At 53.9% G+C, this 18060-nt stretch overlaps 2 protein-coding genes and 1 pseudogene across 4 annotated transcripts in view; 2 read left to right on the top strand and 1 right to left on the bottom strand.

Moving 5' to 3' along the window:
- LOC117311892 (mitochondrial coenzyme A transporter SLC25A42-like) overlaps window positions 1-2858 on the top strand; it is a 14627-nt pseudogene extending 11769 nt beyond the window's left edge.
- Window positions 2859-3464: 606 nt separating this feature from the next.
- ARMC6 (armadillo repeat containing 6) lies at window positions 3465-18023 on the bottom strand. Of its 3 annotated transcripts, none has more exons than XM_033854025.2 (8): window positions 17885-18023; window positions 13461-13630; window positions 12221-12303; window positions 8638-9211; window positions 6770-6915; window positions 5960-6091; window positions 5427-5564; window positions 3465-4240 (listed from the first exon to the last, which is right to left on the bottom strand). In XM_033854025.2, exons 2-8 carry the CDS (start codon window positions 13585-13587, stop codon window positions 4028-4030), a joined length of 1413 nt encoding a protein of 470 aa, XP_033709916.1. In that variant the 5' UTR covers window positions 13588-13630; window positions 17885-18023; the 3' UTR covers window positions 3465-4027. The 3 variants fall into 3 exon arrangements, with proteins under 3 accessions (XP_033709916.1, XP_033709915.1, XP_033709917.1); XM_033854024.2 differs by lacking the exon at window positions 17885-18023 and adding an exon at window positions 17686-17849; XM_033854026.2 differs by lacking the exon at window positions 12221-12303.
- Window positions 17925-18060, top strand: part of SUGP2 (SURP and G-patch domain containing 2) — a 31042-nt gene continuing 30906 nt past the window's right edge. Inside the window, exon 1 of the mRNA XM_033854018.2 lies at window positions 17925-18058. The gene's annotated coding sequence lies outside the window, so the exon portion shown is untranslated. The remainder of the gene's footprint in view (window positions 18059-18060) is intronic.

The raw sequence follows: 18060 nt of genomic DNA, 5'->3' as shown, positions 1-18060 counted from the left end.
GGTGTCAGGTTTTTGCTGAGCCAGGCACTTCTCAAATACCATCTCATGACCTGACTTCCAGATAGGGGTGATGGTGCCCACTTTGCAGATGGGAAAACTGAGCTTCATGCAACCACTGTTTCTTGCTGGAAGGGCCTTGGGCTGGGTTTGAATCCCTGCTCTTCCTGACTAAGCTGGCCACAGGACCTTCAGCAAGTGACTCAAACTCCCTGCGTCAGTTTCTCCAAATAGCTCCCAGGGTTGATGGGAGCATTAACGAAATGAATGGAAGCAAACCACAAACATGTTGGTCTACAGCAAGCGCTTGCTGAGTGTTGGTTGGATAAACTGTTCTTTTCGGGGCCTCTGTTTCCCTCTCTAAATAGCACTTGATGGAATGTAGACACAGACCAACTATGGGCGTGGTTTGCCACCCAAAGAGGGAGATACTTATACTGGAGGAGTCCCCACCTACAGCACCCACCTGCCAGGTCCTGTGAGGGAGGCAATAAGCTCCTGGAAGGTCTCACAGTACCCCCAGGGACAGTGCCAACTGAGGCCAAGTGTCAGGCATTGGCCCAGCATGGGCTGCCTCTCCTGATGGTGCCAGTGGCGCTGGCTGGGCTCTGGCTTCTGTTCACTCATCAGCAAGCTGGTGCTGGCCAACCTCCCTGCCACCTCCCAACAATGGCAGGCAGTGCCTCTTGGCATCAGCAACTGACACCCCCCACCATGGGCACCTCGGCTGTACCTGGCGAGGGTGCCCAGGGGATTCCAGCTTTTCCCTGGGCAGGACACTGACTCTCTGCACCGCCAGTTCCCGCTACTTCTCAGGAATCCCAGGAATCATCTGACACGACGGCCGTGAGCCAGGCCTGGGCACGGTGACAGGGCTTAATCAACCGAGGCTAGAGAGCCATTTGCCCAAGGTCATGTTAGCAACGCTGGCAACAGAGGAGGGGCATGGAGGCAGGCTGAGCCAGGTTCTCATCCCATATCGGCCCCTTGAATGCCGACGAGTCTGTTTCTCATCTGGAAAATGGCGTTCACAGGCCCTGCCTCTCAAATGTGTTCACAGTGAAAAAGCAACAGTGTTCCTTTCCCAGGATGCTGGGCCCTTCCCTGGCTGGAGGGACACATCCTTGACAGAGACGACAGTCAAGACTAACTGGTTCAAAGGCAGCCTCACTTAGCCTCCCAGAGGCTCAGAGAGGTCAGGCCCCTCCTTGAAAAGCACACAACAGTAGAGGCAGAACTGAATGTGCTGACCCCTCTCTTGTAGCCGTTTCCCCCTTAGCCCATGTTTCCGTGTCAAAAACAAGGACAGGACGGCAAGCACTCGAGTGCTCTGTGCCAGGCACCCCCTGAACCAGGCCTTGCTGTGGCCCTGTGCAGTGACACACTTAGCTCATTTCCAGGTGAGGAGGCAGAGGCTCACCTGAGGTGGCAGAGGAGGGCCTGGAACACAGGCCTGGCAGACCTCAGTGAAATGTGGGGTCTTCAGCTGGAGGCGGGGCCTCACCCAGCCCAGGGATGTCCAAACAGGCCCTGACCCACACCCGCTGAAGACACCCTCAGGCAAGGTGGGGAGGACTGATAAGCAGGAGCCACCCCTCCTGGAAGAAGCCTGCAGCTGTAGGAAGGCTGGTTGAAAGCCCAGGGGAGGGGACTGCGGCTGCAGGGGCAGAGGTCTTCCCTCCAACCACCCTGCGTACCTATTACTTTATTCAGGTGTACATTCAAAAACATTTATGGGAAACTGGAGCAGAACGGGGACCCAGGAGCCTGCCCATATGGAGCTCATGGACGGGGGGGGCGGGCAGACAAAGGAGAAAAGCCCACAAGTGAGGTGACCTTAGATGGGGTCAGAGGTCAAGGACACAGTACAAGTGGTGATTGGCTGGGGGAGTGGGGGGGGGGGGTGGTGTGCCAGGGCAGGGGAACAATAGGGGATCTCTGCGAAGGCAATGTGTGATCTGGAACTTGGTGCCAGGGAGGAACTGGCCACGGGGAGGGCTGGGGAAGGATGCTCCATGCAGCGTACATGTGCAAAGGCCCTGAGGTGGGGAGGTTGGAGTGACTGGAACTGTGATTAAATGGGAGCATGGGGAAGATGCGGGTGGGAGGTGGGTAGGGCCTGGAGGACAGTTTGGTTTTACGGAGAGGGCAATGGGGAGCCACAGGCAGGTTGAGAGCAGAGCTAAGGCAGGAATTACAGGGCTGGCACCTCAGACTTCCCCAGAAATGGACTAGTAGCACCCCCCCCCACCATGAGGCAGATGAAGAAACATGATGCTCACGGGGCCCGAGGACTGCTCCCAGGTCACAGGAATGACCTAAGGTCACATGGGCGGCCAACCTAGAAGTCAAATTGGGGCAGCCTGGAGCAGGTGTGGCTGAGTCCCCAGTGAGGAAGGTCAGGGCCGGGTGACGGGGTCAGAGGTTCTCATCAGCCCCACTGAGCTGGCAGCGCCCCCCTCCCCCCGATCCAGGGGTGGAGGAGGTCTGGACACCACAGGAAGGCAGGACCAGAGTGATGCTCTCCCCATAGCTATTCGCATGGGCCAATTTCCATAGAAACCAGAAGCCTTCTGGGCAAGGGCCTGAGTTGATGTCAAGGACTGAACTCAAGACATTCTTCAGCCTAGAGGAGGTGAATGACCAGTAGTGGGGTGGGGACTCCGAGAGGTGAGAGGAGCTCCTAATGTATGAGCTGGAGGTGTCAGGCATGGGGCCTGGAGCCCACCAGGGGGCCTGAGGCTGCCCTGACCCTGACTGGGCCACGCAGGATGCATGAGCTGCCAGGTGACCACAACATGACCCCGAGGGTGAATGAAGAGAAGGAGAGCTGGGGTCTGCCAGGCACCGCTGCCTGGTGACCCCTCCAAGACACTTGGGGAGGGTGGGCACTGGGGGCAGCGACAGTGATGCCCACTTTACAGATGGGGAAACTGAGGCTCAGAGAGGAAAGCCAGGCTGCCCAAGCCAACCAGTGAGCGAGGACCTCAACGTGGCCAGGCGGGAGAGTGCAGGACGGTTCTCCTAGGGTGACTCGGGTGCTAAAGCTAGACGATCGGGTGTCTCCCATGTGCCCAGCTCTGCTCAAACACCCTTCGGAGGGGGCTCTATCCCCTCCCCTCTCCCTGCTTTACGGAGGAGCAAATCAAGGCTCAGAGAGGTTAGGTCACCAGCTTAAGGCCTCAGAGCTGGGTGGGGGCTAGACACTGAGCGCTCCAGCCCCCGAAAGTCAATGCACAGTGAGGAACAGCAACCTTGGCACCCCTGGACCCCAAGTCTGACAATGACCCCAGCAGCCCACCCCTCTGAGGGTGACAGTGAATCATACATCCCAGGCTGCTCTCAAAACCCCTTCACTTTCCTCAGTGAACCCATGACCTCCCCAAACATGCACCCCTCTCCCCTGTTCTTTGAGGCCACTGGCTGTGGCTCCCATGCTGCATGGTGCTACGGAAGAGACCCTTCCATTGATCAACCAACAGTCTTTTATTACCAGGCATCACTGGCTGGCCTGGGACACCAGGAGACAAACGAGCCTTGGTCCCTGCCCTCTGTTCAGCACAGCAAGGCATCTGTGATCCATTTTACAGGTGAGAGAAGCAGTAGCAGGGATGAGAACGGACTTGTAGGAACAGAAGTGGGATCCCTGCCCTGCTATGAGATGGGCCAGTATGGTTTCCAAGTTTCAGACAGACCTCTGGCCCTAAGCAATGCTGAGGGGGCGCTTCTACTAGCAAAGGGCAGTGGGGTTGGGTGGCACAGGACAGATGAAGCCGATGCTGTCAGCCAGTGAGCGGAACAGCATGCAGGGAGGCCGGGACCCAGGGGCTGCCTTCTGCTGTGTAGGCACCTCACTAATGCTCCCTTCCCACGCCCTGGCCAATGCTTGGTACCCATCAGAAAACACCTCCTGTTAATGGGGGAGGAATCTGGAGGCAGAGTAGCAGGACATGCTTCCTGCCCCCACCCTCTCCCCAGCTGTTCCTGAGTCACACGACTCACCCAGTCACAGCTCACACTGAGCCTGGGGTCATGGTGCCAGGTTACCCTTCTGGCCAGTCCACAGCTCTTGGAGCTCGACGTGGCAGCCCAGGTCCCTCAGGGCGGCCTTGGCCACGTCCTCACAGTCGCGATGGGTGGCACGGGCCCGCGAGATGAGTGCCTCAGCCCCCAGGTCCAGAATGGGCTGTGAGAAGGTCTGGCTTCGGGCCACCAGGTTTCGGATCAGCATGCAGGCCTGTTTCTAGAAGGGAAAGCAGAAGGCGAGTGGCTGTGAGCCAGCAGGTGGGAGCCGGGGGTGGGGTCCACTATGACCTCGGAGTCCTCATCATAAGACAACATGGCTGTAGCCAACATTCAGCAGGTGCCTACGCTATGATTCATCAGGCTAGACTCATGCCTCCACTTCATCCTCTTGGCAGCCCTGGAGGCAAGGCTAATCACCCCAGCTCCCAGGTGAGGAGACTAAAGCTCAGGGTAGCCAAGTGCTTGACAGGTGGGGCTGGTCCCTGAGGTGTGAGACCCAAAGTCTCAGAGCAACATCCCCTGATGCTGGCAAGAGCCTGGCCGGGCGGCAGGGGAGGAGGGCAGGGAAACAGTGGGAAAAGTGGGGTTGTGTACAGGGTCCATCTGTCAATTATATTGTTATTCATTCAGTCGGCATTTGTACTCTGTGTCTCTGCCGGGGGTGGGTGCTGAGAAGCACCCCAACATGGCATCCACCACCAGTGGGAGAGCAGGTGAGAAGCAGGTGAGGTGTGAGGGCCCGCCCAGCCGGGGTGGTCAGGAGCGGACAAGGTGATGGGCCAGCCAAGGGCACAGCATCCTGGAGGAGGGAGCAAAGGTCCCCAGTGGGACCAAGCCCGGTGTGTCTCAGGACCAACATGGAGGCCCCTGTGCTGGGAGGGTATGAAAGGTAGGAGGCAGGGAGCGCCCTGGGGGCTGCTGCAGGGAGGAGTGTGGGTTTCTGGCAGGGCTGTGCATTGCCTTGTCTACACTTCACCTCTGCTGACTCCCCAGCAAGGCGTGGACAGTGGCCCCACATGCAAAAACACAAAGCAGCAGCCTAAGGTGGGGCAGGGAACCTTTCCCAAACCCCAGCAGATCCCCAGCTGCTGGCTCCCCCAACTCCTCCTCCTCCTCAGATTCCTCTAAAGAGGCTGTTAGGAAAGGAAAAGAGCAAATGCAAGAAGAGCAAAGAAGACAGCAGCGGGCAGAATTCAGCACATTTCTGGAGGGTGGTTAAGTAGATGCAGGACATCAGGGCCTGAGAAGGAAGGAGACCCTCGAGTCTTGGGTCATGATGGGGATGGGACAGGGACAAAGAGGACCTGCACCCTCCCCCTCCCGCCCCCAGCAATGTGCATGCTGGCCCCTTGCCCCACCTGCCCACCAGGCTCCCGTCCCCTCCTCCTGTCCCCCACGCCTACCTGCACGCCAACCTCCTGCGGGTGTGCCTTCATGGCCTGCAGTGCAGCCAGGGCCCCGCCGCCCTCCACAATGACCCGGCTGTTCTCTGGCTTGCGCAGTGCCAGGACACACAGGGCCGCGCAGCTCTGCTCACACACCTGCGGGGTGGGTCACGGGGATGGCTGAGAGGAGGCAGACAGACTCCCACTGTCACCAGCTCCCCAGGTGAGTGCCCTGCAACCTCACCTGGACAGACCGCTGTCAGTCCACGTGTGTACTGGACCAGAAGTAACAGAAACGACAGCAGGTGCATCAACCAAGCTCTTAGGGGTGACGGTCTCACCCCAGGCCCCTTGCTCGCCCCACCCTGGCCCTCACTCACGCTGCCCCCAGCCTCTTGCTCGCTGACCTCACCCTAGGCCTGGCTGACCTCACCCTAGGCCTGGCCCTGCTTCGGGAGATGGGAAAGACCATTATGTAGATACAGATACTGATCTGGGACTCCAGCCATGCAACCCCACCTTGTGTGTCCCCCCTGCCCTGGGGTGGGTACCTGGGGACTGGCCAGGTGCCGGGTCATGGCAGACACAATGGTCTCTGTCCCGCCAGCACGGACAATGGCATCCTTCACATCATCGTTGCCTGCGATAGCCCTCAGGGCGCTCAGCACTTGCTTCACAAGGTCCTGAAGAGAGGGCAATGCATGGGTCACACCCGGCCACACCCCTCTCCTGAGAGGCACCCAGGCATTAACTGCTTGGTTGCTGGATTGTGGGAGGGGGTCTCGAGGGAGTGTCTGGGGCTGTTTCAATGTCTGCTGTCTGAACACAGGTGGGGCCACCCCGGGGTGTGCAGCTGGCATGGAAGAGCAGGGTTATTCATCACTTGCTGTATAGAGAAGGCAGGGGAGGCTCGGGGAAGTGGACCCTGTGGTTCAGGCCACCTGCATCCAGGTGAGGCGTCTGGATGATTTCAACCCCCCCCAAAACACACACAGAGGGGCGTGTGGCTGGCTCAGGCCAGCGAGCAGAGCACGGGTGGCCTCACTGCAGCATCACACACCGGAGCTGGGGTCTGGACCAGCCCCCCCACCACTAAAGGACAGTGAGAGAGAGTGGGTGGGTTTGTTTTCCCCCTAAATTTGAGGTCCTTCTCATGGGTCATGAGAAGTGAAAACTGATCTTTGGATCTGGGCTCAGCAGACAGGGCCAGAGTGTTCTGACTCAAGCCTGGCTGGCTGATCGGGGCCTAGAGGGGCAGAGTTCACTGGGAGGCCCGGAGCATTCCCCAGGTGTCGGGAGAAATGACAGAGTGAAACTCAGGCAAGAGGACTTCACACCCTAAGACAGCTCTGGACGCCCACCTGGTGGTCATTGCAGTTGGCCAACAGGGCCACCAGGACGTTGAGGCCCCCGAGGTCGACGACCTCCTGGCAGAACTCATTGCGGACAGCCAGGCGGGACAGGGTGCTGCAGAGATCACTCAGGATGCTGGGGTTGTCGGGGAATGCTGCAGACGGAGGAGGAGGAAACGCTGGGGTGAGGAGAGAGAAAACCAGCCCACGCTCCGAGCCAGTAGTCCTGGGAGGAATCCCGAATCCCGCTCCACCAGCGAAGCCTGGCCCCTCTGCCTGGCCGGGCGGCCGCCAGTACCAGGAGGGCCCCAGGGACCACAAGGTGCGGGGGTGGGGGCGGGGTGCTGCCTGGGCCTGCAGTGCCCCCTGCTGGCTTCCAGGGAAGACACAGGACTGTGCCCCAGATAAATTCCAGACCAACTGATGATCTCGGCTAAAAAAAGAAAACCATAATAGTGCTATAATAAGACATCCGAGACTATTTTTATGATCTTGGGTAGGGAGCGACCTTTCTAACTGCAACAGGACACCTAGAAGCTGCAGAGGGACATATGGATAGAGTTGACCTGAGCAAAATTAAACACAGATGCTGAAGACAAAGCTCAGAGGCACCAGGGAGGAGAGGCATGACTGAGAATGATGGGGGGAGGAGAGTTAGGGAGTTAGCAGGGGGGCACAGAGGGCCATAATGACACAGAGCTCAGTGATGGTCATTTACAGGGCCCCCTGGCCAGGACACAGTCCCCAGTGACTCCATGAATACTAATCCAGGTGTGCCATGGAGGCATTCTCTAGATGTGGTACATCCACGGCCAACTGACTTCAAGGAAATGACCCTTGACGGTCTGCGTGGGCCTCATCTAATCAGCCAAAGACCTTAAGAGGGAAACTGAGGTCTCCCTGAAGAGGAAGAAGCTCACTGGCAGAGTACAGTGTTGGTTCCTGCCCAAGCCTCCGGCCCGCCTCACAAATTTCAGATTCAAAAGCCCCACGACCACATGAACCAATTCCCCGCAACAAATCTCTCTCTCTCTCTCTCTCTATATATATATACGTGTATATATGTATACATATATATGCAAAAATACACACACACACACACCCTACTGGTTCTGTCTCTGTGGTAGCACTCTCACTGATAGGAGCTCCTGCAAATAAACAAGGAAGATGCAAAGTACCCCTTGGAAAAGCAGCCCAACTTTGCAGCTGGTTTTCACCCTCTCTGGAGGTGTGAAGGGGAGAATGAGGCAGGCCCCAGTCCCCCACAGACAGGGCCAGAGTCGCACACACAGGCCTAGTGAGACAGCCAGAGCCACAGGACAGGCTGGAAAGGGGAACTCATTCTTCTAGCACCTTCTGTGCACCAGACCCCAGTCAGGCCTTTTCCAGTGGGTGCAGTGGACAGAGGTCAGGGGCTTTGGTGCCCAAACGTCAGTGTTGTGACCTCCCTTGGCTGCCTCATCAGGGTCACCCCAGAGTCAGGCACATGGACATGCACAAGAATGGGCGGCCAAGTATGGACCAAAGTGTAAACCTCCGCCTGGGAGCGGCCACAGTGAGTGCCAGCAACACTCCCCCATCTTCGGGAAACAGCACCCTTATTTTTCCCTTTGAGGAGCCCTCTTTTCCACTCTCAGTCTGTGTTGCTGGACAGAGCCAAGCCCCCTCCCCAAATGGTTTAGGGATGAGCATGGGATGTGGTGTGGGCCAATGAGTGCTGGCTTGGAACTCTCCTGGAGCAACTAGGAGTAAGGACACTGTTATGCTAGGGCTGCCATGCAGGTGGGACCAAGCTGACAAATACAAGAGTTGCCCAGAGCCAGCCAGACCTGAAGCAGTCCTAAACCCTCACTCACTCTTGCCACACCTGCTCCTACCTTTGGCGGCCTCAATGAGCACCTTCAAGCCTCCATTCTCCTGCACGATCATCTTGGCATGGTCATGGGCACGGCCGAAGGGCACACGAATGTCATCATCAAAGGTCATGATGCGTAGGGCCCAGCAGGCCTCCCTGACCACGTCGGCGCAGCGGCTGTGCCGGGCAATGGCACCAGTCAGCAGGGGTAGCACACCGGCCTTTACCAGGCTCTGCCGGTTCTGCTCGTGCTTCAGGCAGGCGTGGCGCACACAGCGGATCCCCGAGCAGGTCACGTTGGCCGAGTCAGCATTCCGGGCCAGTGTGGCCACCAGGAGCTGCAGGCCCTGCGTGTCCAAGAGGTCGGGCTGGCCATCAGTCAGGGCTGACAGGGCATTGAGGGCCTGGAGCAGGAGACCCTGGTCACCTGCTGCGGCCAACTTCCAGGTGGCGAGGAGGATGGGGTAGGCCCCCTTCTCGGCTGCCAAGAAGCGGCAGGCCTTTTGCTGCTTGCACTGCTCGCAAAAGCGGGCGAGGTGCGCTGACACCTCCTGGGGGTGAGAGCGGGCCATGGACTCCTGCAGGTCATCCAGGGCCTAAGGGACATGGGAGAAACCTCAGTGTCAGCTCAGTCCAAAGACGGTCACAGCGACAGTGCTGCACCCCTGTGGGATTCCCTCGTGTGGGATCTGGGCCTTGGTGGAAGTTCTGTGGGGCTAGTTCCAGCTGTGTGGGGCAGCTTCCACACCTGTGCTTTTATTTATTTTTTTTTTAATATTTATTTATTTGGCTGTGCTGGGTCTTAGTTGCGGCATGCAGGATCTTATAGTTGCAGCATGTGGGATCTTTAGTTCCGGCAATGCGAACTCTTAGTTGTGGCATGTGAGATCTAGTTCCCTGACCAGGGATTGAACCCGGGCCCCCTCGCATTGGGAGCATGGAGTCTTAGCCCCTGGACCACCAGGGAAGTTCCCACTGAGCTTGAGAGGCCATGGAGGGAGGGAGGGAGAGGGAGAGAGAAAGAGAGGGGCCCTGCCATCTCAGTGTCCCTGACAAGGAGCCACACACACGAGTACAGACATTAAACATTCTAGCTCTAGCTGCCATTGCATGAGAGGCCCCCAAGTGAGACCAGCGGAAGAAACATCCAACTGAGATCAGTCAACCCAGCAAAATCATCAAAAACAATAAAATGGCTATTGTTTTGGGTTGTTTGTTGTTTTTCGGCCATGCCACGTGGCTTGCAGAATCCTAGTTCCCCGACCAGAGATCGAACCCGGGCCCACAGAAGTGAAAGCATGGAGTCCTAACCACTGGACTGCCAGGGAATTCCCCTTGGGTTGTTCGTTATACCGTCATAACTAACTGACATACCCACCAATGGTTAGCTCTCTAAGGAAGGTGAAAGCCACCCTTACCAGTCCTGCCCATATCATATACCTCCTGTTCATCTCTCTCATTCACTCCACAAATATTTACTGAGTACCTGCCAAATGAAACCATGCTGTACACACGGTTGGTTTACCCATGCTCAACTCTAAGCCCTTGGGGAAAAAGCTTATAATGAGAGAAGACAATTTGAATAGGGCACACAAGTCTAGTGGCCACTCAATGCCATGACCTGAGGACCTGTCTCAGCTTGAGCCCAAGATGAACCCATGCCCCTGGAGCTTATGACATCATTTGCATCCAGCCCTGGTGAGGGTGGGTCTACAGATACCATCAGCCCGAAGTGCTTTGATTTGGCCTCGACTGCCATGAAAGTCAAGAATGCCTGTCAGCCAACCCTCGCTGAGCTCTGATTTGTGGACTTAACTAAACATATGTTATGATGAAACAGAATATTAAGAAATAGATTAGGGCTTCCTTAGTGGCGCAGTGGTTGAGAGTCCGCCTGCCGATGCAGGGGACACGGGTTCACGCCCCAGTCCGGGAAGATCCCACATGCTGCGGAGTGGCTGGGCCCGTGAGCCACGGCCGCTGAGCCTGCGCGTCCGGAGCCTGTGCTCCGCAACGGGAGAGGCCACAACAGTGAGAGGCCCGCATACCGCAAAAAAAAAAAAGAAATAGGTTAATTGGCCCAACATTGTAAATCAAATCTACTTCAATAAAACGAAAATTTTTTAAGAGGTGAAAGAAATAGGTTAAAACCTATTTGTGTGTGTGACTTGAATAGACATTTCTTCAGAGAAGATACACAAATGGCCACTAAGCACATGAAAAGATGTTCAACATCACATCATTAGGGAAATGCAAATCAAAACCACAATGAGACACCATCACGCCCATTAAGGTGGCTACTATGAAAAGAAAAACAAACAGAAAATAACAAGTGTTGGTGAGGATGTGGAGAAACTGGAACCCTGTGCACTATTGGTGGGAATATAAAATGGTGCAGCTGCTGTGGAAAGCAGTATGGTGGTTCCTCAAAAAATTAAACCAAGAGATCCAGCAATTCCACTTCTGGGTATATACCTAAAAGAATTGAAAGGCAGAAAGGCAAAAGGCAGAAACAACTCCAGTGTCCATCAATGGACGAATGGATAAACAAAATGTGGTGTAGCCATACAATGGAATATTATTCAACCATACAAAGGAACACTATTCAACCACAAATACTACAACACGGATGAACGTTGAGGACATCATGCTAAGTGAAATAAGCCAGTTCCAAAAGGACAGATACTGTATGATTTCCCTTAGGTTCACATCCACGGCTGTCTCCCCCTCCTGCTTTTTTTTTGGGGTGGGGGGGAGGTGGTCCATGCTGTGTGGCTTGTGGGATCATTTCTTCTCTTTGGATCTCAATTTTCCCATCCTTTAAATGAGGATGATAACCCTACCCTCACAGATGTCTTTGGATGAATAACTGAAATGGCATGAGGAAAGCACTTGGCACAGAACTGAGTCCACAGCTGGTTCTCAATGAACACTAGAACCTTCTGCTGTTTTACCAACAGTTTACCAGTTTGATGGATGACCTTAAATAAAGGACTTAACCTCTGTGAGCTGTACTCTCGTTGTTTGGGTCACTGGAGAGCAAGGGCAGGCTCTGGGCCTCCGTTTCCCCAACAGGAAGCCAGAGATGACACCACCTACCTTGCAGGCCAGTTTGAGTGCTAAGGGGATGGGCTGTAATGTGCCAGTAAAGAGTCGGTGCTCAGTAAGTGACAGCCTTACTATGATTGCACTCTCTTTTCCTGGGATTCCTGTCCAATTTTCTGAGCAAATCCAGTGGTTGGGAGGCAGAGAGAGGCTCCTCCAGGGGGCCGTCTACCCCAAGGCTCCCAATACCAAGACAAACATGAATGCTGTCTGCCCCTTATGTCTGGAGTGCTACCCACTCCCCGTCCACTCTAACAGCTCCAATCCCAGAATGTGGCACGTGGGTGGGTGGACAGATCACAGTGGTCCCTGAGAGGCCCTCTGACGTGGACTCAAGGAGCCCTGGCTGCACACTCAGGCTTGCCTGTGCTTGCTGAGTAGGCTCTGACCTTCTGAATCTGTGTCTGCCATCTGGGAACCAGGGAAAGGGTGCCCCCGACAGAGTTATGAGGTGATGCAGGACCATGCGTGTAAGGCCCACGTGGGCTGCCCTCTCCTACCTGCAGGATGTCATGTGTGGGCTCCTGGGGTCCATCCGCAGAGACTTTCGGCGGCGTCTTTACAATGTTGCCCAGATCAACCCCTGAGGGGGATGGGGAAGTCAGGAAACAAGTGACAGCCATCATCCCCATGGGCCTGCTGGAGTCACACCTCATGTCCCTTCAGCTGGGACCACCTACTCTGGAGGCCTTCAGGGATCTGCCCAGCTCCCCACCCCACTCCCTCCCTGCCTGGGCAGGGTCCAGCAGCCACGCCCACACGGGGGTGTGGGGTGTGGGGGTCTTTGTACCTTGGCCCCAGCCAATGGGAGCAGAGGAGTAGTGAAGCTACACACCAGCACCACAGTGAGGGACACACTCTGTCTGGTGGGCTGAGAAGGGAGGGTAACCCATGGCCTTCTCCCTTGGGGCTCCCATTGTTCTTCACCCTGGCTGCATCCCCAGCCTCATTTGCCCCCCCAAAGGAAGCCCCCACTGTGCAGAACCTGTCTAGGTGCCCCACCAGCCCCTGTCCAGTGTCTATACACTACTCTGTGCCCGGGACACCAGCTTCTGACGTCGAACGCTGGATCCCCAGTCTCCCTTGCCCTCTGGCGTCTGACTGGGTTTGGCCAATGGGAAGCCGGACTCAAGATCAGGGGCAGGAGGAGTGGGAGGGCAGGGTGTTCATCCCCAGCGTCCTGCCTCTGCCTCTATCAGACGACTCTCATCCCTTGCCTTGGCCTGTCATGGGAAGGGGGAGGTCCCTGCTGTGGCTAGCAGGGTCTAACCCTGCCCACATTATTGCAAAGAGCTCCCTCTTAACCACTCTCTTCCACGGCCTGGCTGGAGCATGTCACCTGTTTCCAGAGGCTGGTGACCAACACCCCTTCTGCCTCCATGAACTCAAGCTGGGGTGCAGGTGGGGCAGGGAGACAGGTGGCCCTTTTTCTCGGGAGGTGGTCAAGAAAAGTCTCTTCAAGGAAGCGACAGTTAAAATGAGACCCACCTTGAAGGACCCAGCCCTGCAGATGTCAGGGTAAGGTCCAGGCAAGTAGAGGGTGGGCTCCAGCGAGGTGGGAGAGGGTGGCCAGCATGCCTGGGGCAGAGTGTAGACAGAAGATAGTGCCCAGGGCTGTCATTGCCAGGAGGGATGTGGTCATGGCAGGATACCACTCTTTTCACATTAAGGGCCATGGACTGGAGGCGACTCTTGGGCAAACAGCCAGACCAGCGCTGAGACCGAGCCACACCACCCTACCTTGTGATTCAAACTGCTCCACGGCCTCTTTCACTGCCTCCTCTGGCCCCAGCTCAAACTCCTCGATGTTCTCGCGAACAGCTGCATCAAAGGTCTCCTGGGTGATGTGCTTGGAGGCCATCTTCATCTCCTCTGTGTGGGGTCAAGGGCACCCAGTAGTTGCTCCCAAGCTGAGAAGGTGAGACGTAAGCATCATCAAGGGTCAGAGGGCAAATGAGAACCTGGCTACCACTTAGGGAGCATCTACCAAGGGGCCAGAGCCTATAACCACCCTGGAAAAATTCTTACAACCTGAGTCACAGGAAAGAGTGATCTCCCAACATCCACAGAATATCTAAAAGTACAGACAAGGGCAGGTAGTTCAGTATATTTTATCTAAAAAATGGGAAATGTTAACATAATGTATGTCCTTATAGTAAAAAGTAGTAACAGTAAAATAAATATAAAATATCTTAATAATATTATATTGTATGTTGTATGATTATAATATACTATAATATTACAATATAAACAATATTATTCACATATTACTCTATTATATAGTTATGTACTTCAAATGTACTTATCTAATGAAATATGTTATGATAGCATACCATTGCACTAATAAAATATAAAATAAAAAATGATATTAAATACTTATTTAATTAAATAATAACAATAAGGGCAGTCCACCTGCTGATGCAGGGGACACGGGTTCGTGCCCCGGTCCGGGAGGATCCCACACGCCGCGGAGCGGCTGGGCCTGTGAGCCATGGCGGCTGAGCCTGCGCGTCCGGAGCCTGTGCTCCGCAACGGGAGAGGCCACAGCGGTGAGAGGCCCGCGTACCGCAAAAACAACAACAACAACAAAAAAAAAACAATAAGTAATGTTTATTACTGTTACTATAAATATTTATTATTACTAAATAATAATAAATAAAAAGAAAAGTAAATCAAAAGCTAATAGAAATAGTTACCTGTAAGGGGAGGTAGAGAAAAGGATGGTGAGAGCAGGAATAGAAGCTGCATTATTCTCTCTTAACATACCTTGTTTTACAGGTTTGAATTTGGAACTCAACTAAATGCTTTATGTGATTAGGAAAAGAAATACGCCAAAATAACCAAAATAAAAATAAAAGCAATCCCTAAAAATCAAGAGCAAAATGAAAGTCATGAACCTAACAGTATTTCTACGTGGATCAGATCATTTCATGCAATTTTTTTTTTTTTTTTTTTTTTTTTTTTGCGGTACGCGGGCCTCTCACTGCTGTGGCCTCTCCCATTGCGGAGCACAGGCTCCGGACGTGCAGACTCAGAGGCCATGGCTCACGGGCCCAGCCGCTCCGCGGCATGTGGTATCTTCCCGGACCGGGGCACGAACCCATGTCCCCTGCATTGGCAGGCGGACCCTCAACCACTGCGCCACCAGGGAAGCCCATTTCATGCAATTTTAAAACACAGTGATATGACTGTATATTCTTACTGGGATCTACCCTAACGATAAAACTGCAAAAGAAAATCTTCAACAGTTTTCAGTAATCATATTATTGGAAACCACATTAGAAATATTATTCAGAAACAGTTATAGATGTAGCAAATAAGTAATAATGTTTATATCATTAGGAATGAGCATAAAAGAAAAAAGATTCTAACATAAAATCAAAGAAGTAAAAACTCAGAACTCCTAAATTTGAACTGGAAATATGATATGAACTCATGATGCATTTTCTCTTGAGCAAATAACCAATTTTCTATTAATATGAACTGAAAATGCCTGGAGGAAATGACACCACAGCAGCAATGAGCAGCACCCTGAATACCAACTGTGGTCTCTAAACACCATTTCCCACCAAAGAAGCCAGGGCTCTTGGAGTAAGAGTTGATTCCAGGTCTGGGCAGGAAATGGGCCAGAGAAGCCAGGAGCATCAAGTGAGACCAGAAAGCAAAGAAGCTTCTGAAGACCACTGTGGTCATACCGCGTGGTATGGCCAAAAATTAAAAAAATGAGAAATACATCACTTTTCAAACTTATAGTAAAGTTGCAAGAATAGTACAAGGAGCACTGTATAAGCGGAAGGATCTCCTAGCTTCACCAATTGTTAACATTTTGCCGTGTTAACCTATGTGAGTGAGTGTGTGCCTACGAGTGTGTGACACGTACATCATTTGAGAATGCGTTCCAGTCATGGGACCCCTTCCTCCTACAGATGTCAACATGAAAAGGACACTCTCTTATACATTCACACAAAACTGAAATTTAACACAAGAAATTTAACACTGATACAATGCTGTTTTCTAACATATAGCACACGATGGACTTTCTTGATTGTTGTAATATCGTCTTTTAAAACAGTTTTGTTTTTTTCTGGTCCCGAGTCCATTCCAGAATCATGCACCGTAGAAAGCACAGAAAGTGTATTAGGGGGACAAAGGCACATGGGGGCACTAGGATCGTGGCATGGGAATGTGCAAATTTGGGCTGTGAGGGAAACAAGCCACCCATGCCCTCACTTCTCTTTGTGGAGGCAGCATAGAATGTGACTATTCTATCTGTATTTGTGCATATGCTTGGGCTGGGGGTCATGGGGAGGACAGGCTCCAGGGCCAACCAGGGGGGCTCAAATCCCCAGCCTTACACTTAACCTCACTGTTGGTCAATTCTCACGCGTGACACAGGGACAAACACAGAATCTACCTAGAGGGCTGCAGTGAAAATTCAACCCATCAATCTCTACAAAGCACTTAGAACAGGATTTGGCACAGAGCTCAATAAACATCACCTAGTTGTTCTTTTCCTTTGTTGCTTAAGAGGTAATTCAGCCAGTTTACTGGGGGGTGGCAGACATAAGGCATCAAACACCTCACCTCACTCCCTTGCAGATATCCCCCTCTTTGCTCTCCAGAACAGGGAGCCTGTTTAGGGATTGCTAAGGATTTCCAAATCAAAGGTGGAGGAAAAGAATAAGGATTTTCTGTTTCAAGATAAAGAATTTCTCACTGGGGAACCCAGGCTGGTGGTGGTGGGGTGCTCCTGGCCAGCTCTGAGGGGCTGGATGCTGCTGGAGGGACTCTGCTTTCTGGCTCTGCCACCAGACGTTGCTTCTGCTACTCTGGCCACGCTTCAGACCCAAGTGGGCCATTGATGAGTGGCCACTCGGTCACAGAAGCACAGTCCTAAAGGGGAATGTCATTGTGCCTACTTTAAGGATGAGGAATCTGAAGGCCAGGATCCTATCCTGTCTCATTAACACTTTACCTCCACCTACGTCCTCTGCGGAGCTTCCACCAGCCCTTCCAGGCCGCCTCCTCACGGGAGCCCTCCCTAGCTACTCAGACAGAGTCTGTGTACTCTCAGTACCCCCGCACCCTCCCCACCCCAAGAATCTCCCTCTGCTCAGCCCTGAGATCCCTGAGCTGGGGAGGTCAGTGTCTGGCTCTGGAACCACCACTTAGGACAGTCCTTCAGGGTCCCCTGGATCCAGCACAGACCTGTGGAGGGCAGGGACAGGGATGAAAGTACAGCTCATGAGAAAGATGGTGTTTGGGAATGGTCATCTGGGAGCCACCTGGCGAACAGGCCAGGCCAGGAGAGGAAACAGCATTACCGACCCCCACGCTGCGTCCAAGGCATGCTGAGGGGAAGGGAATTATCAAGGCTCTCAACTGACAGCCTGCTTCCCTCTCTAAGCCATGGTTCTGCTTATCAAGAAAACGGTGCCCTGACAAACTGGGGACCCTGAATGATTCATCTTTCTCCACCTGCCACACCCACCCTGGTTCAGGTGGCCTCACCTGTTTCCTCCCTGCCATACCCTGTGCCTCTGTGCTCTACAAGGCAGCCAGAGGGAGACTTGAAAGCACAGAGACCGCCTCATTCACCTATTCAAAATCCTGCAGTGGCTTCCCAACCCTCAGAACAAAACCCAGTTCCCTTACCAACACTTTCCCTACCTACACCTTCTCACCTGGGCTTCCCCGCTTCTTTCTCATTCTTCCCAGCTACCCAAGGGACATCCTTCATAACCACTTTGTTTAAAACAGCCCCGCTCTCCTACCGCATCGCTTTTAGTATTTTAATACTATCTCAACATGGAACAAAATGATTCATCTATTTATTTGCTTTTACTGTCTAGTCTCCTCCCCAATGATATTTAACCTGCATGAGAGCTGGGGCCCGTTTTGTTAAACACCTTCCCCCCCAATGCCTAGGATGGGGCCGGACATGCAGCAGGCAGTCAGTACATACATAAGTGTTGAAAGAATGAATAAATGAAAAAAAGCGAAGAGCAGGGAAGTGGGTGATTTTGTCCCTGGGCGGCTTCCGTAACGATCTTTCATCACCCAAAACCAAGTCCCAGAAAGGCGCGCCACAATCACTAGTCCGACCCCGCGGCGTCCACTCCCTGCCTCGCGCACGAGGGGGCTCGGCGGCCACCGCTCCTCACCCGGTCTCCGCGGCCACGTGGGGAAACGGTGAGGTTCGCGGCTGTCACCGGCTGCGGCGCCTCTGGTCCCTTTCGGCCGCCGTACGTGCGCAGGCGCTTTGGCGCCGCCTCGTCTCGGCCTCCCTCAGCCCTGTGAACTGCTCCCGGGGTGACCAAGGGTGACCGTGAGTGCAGGT

Source organism: Tursiops truncatus, chromosome 3 (genome assembly GCF_011762595.2).
Source record: "Tursiops truncatus isolate mTurTru1 chromosome 3, mTurTru1.mat.Y, whole genome shotgun sequence".
Classification (NCBI taxonomy): domain Eukaryota; kingdom Metazoa; phylum Chordata; class Mammalia; order Artiodactyla; family Delphinidae; genus Tursiops; species Tursiops truncatus.
The sequence above is the reverse complement of the archived record's forward strand: the minus strand, read 5'-3'. Positions and strand labels throughout refer to the sequence as shown.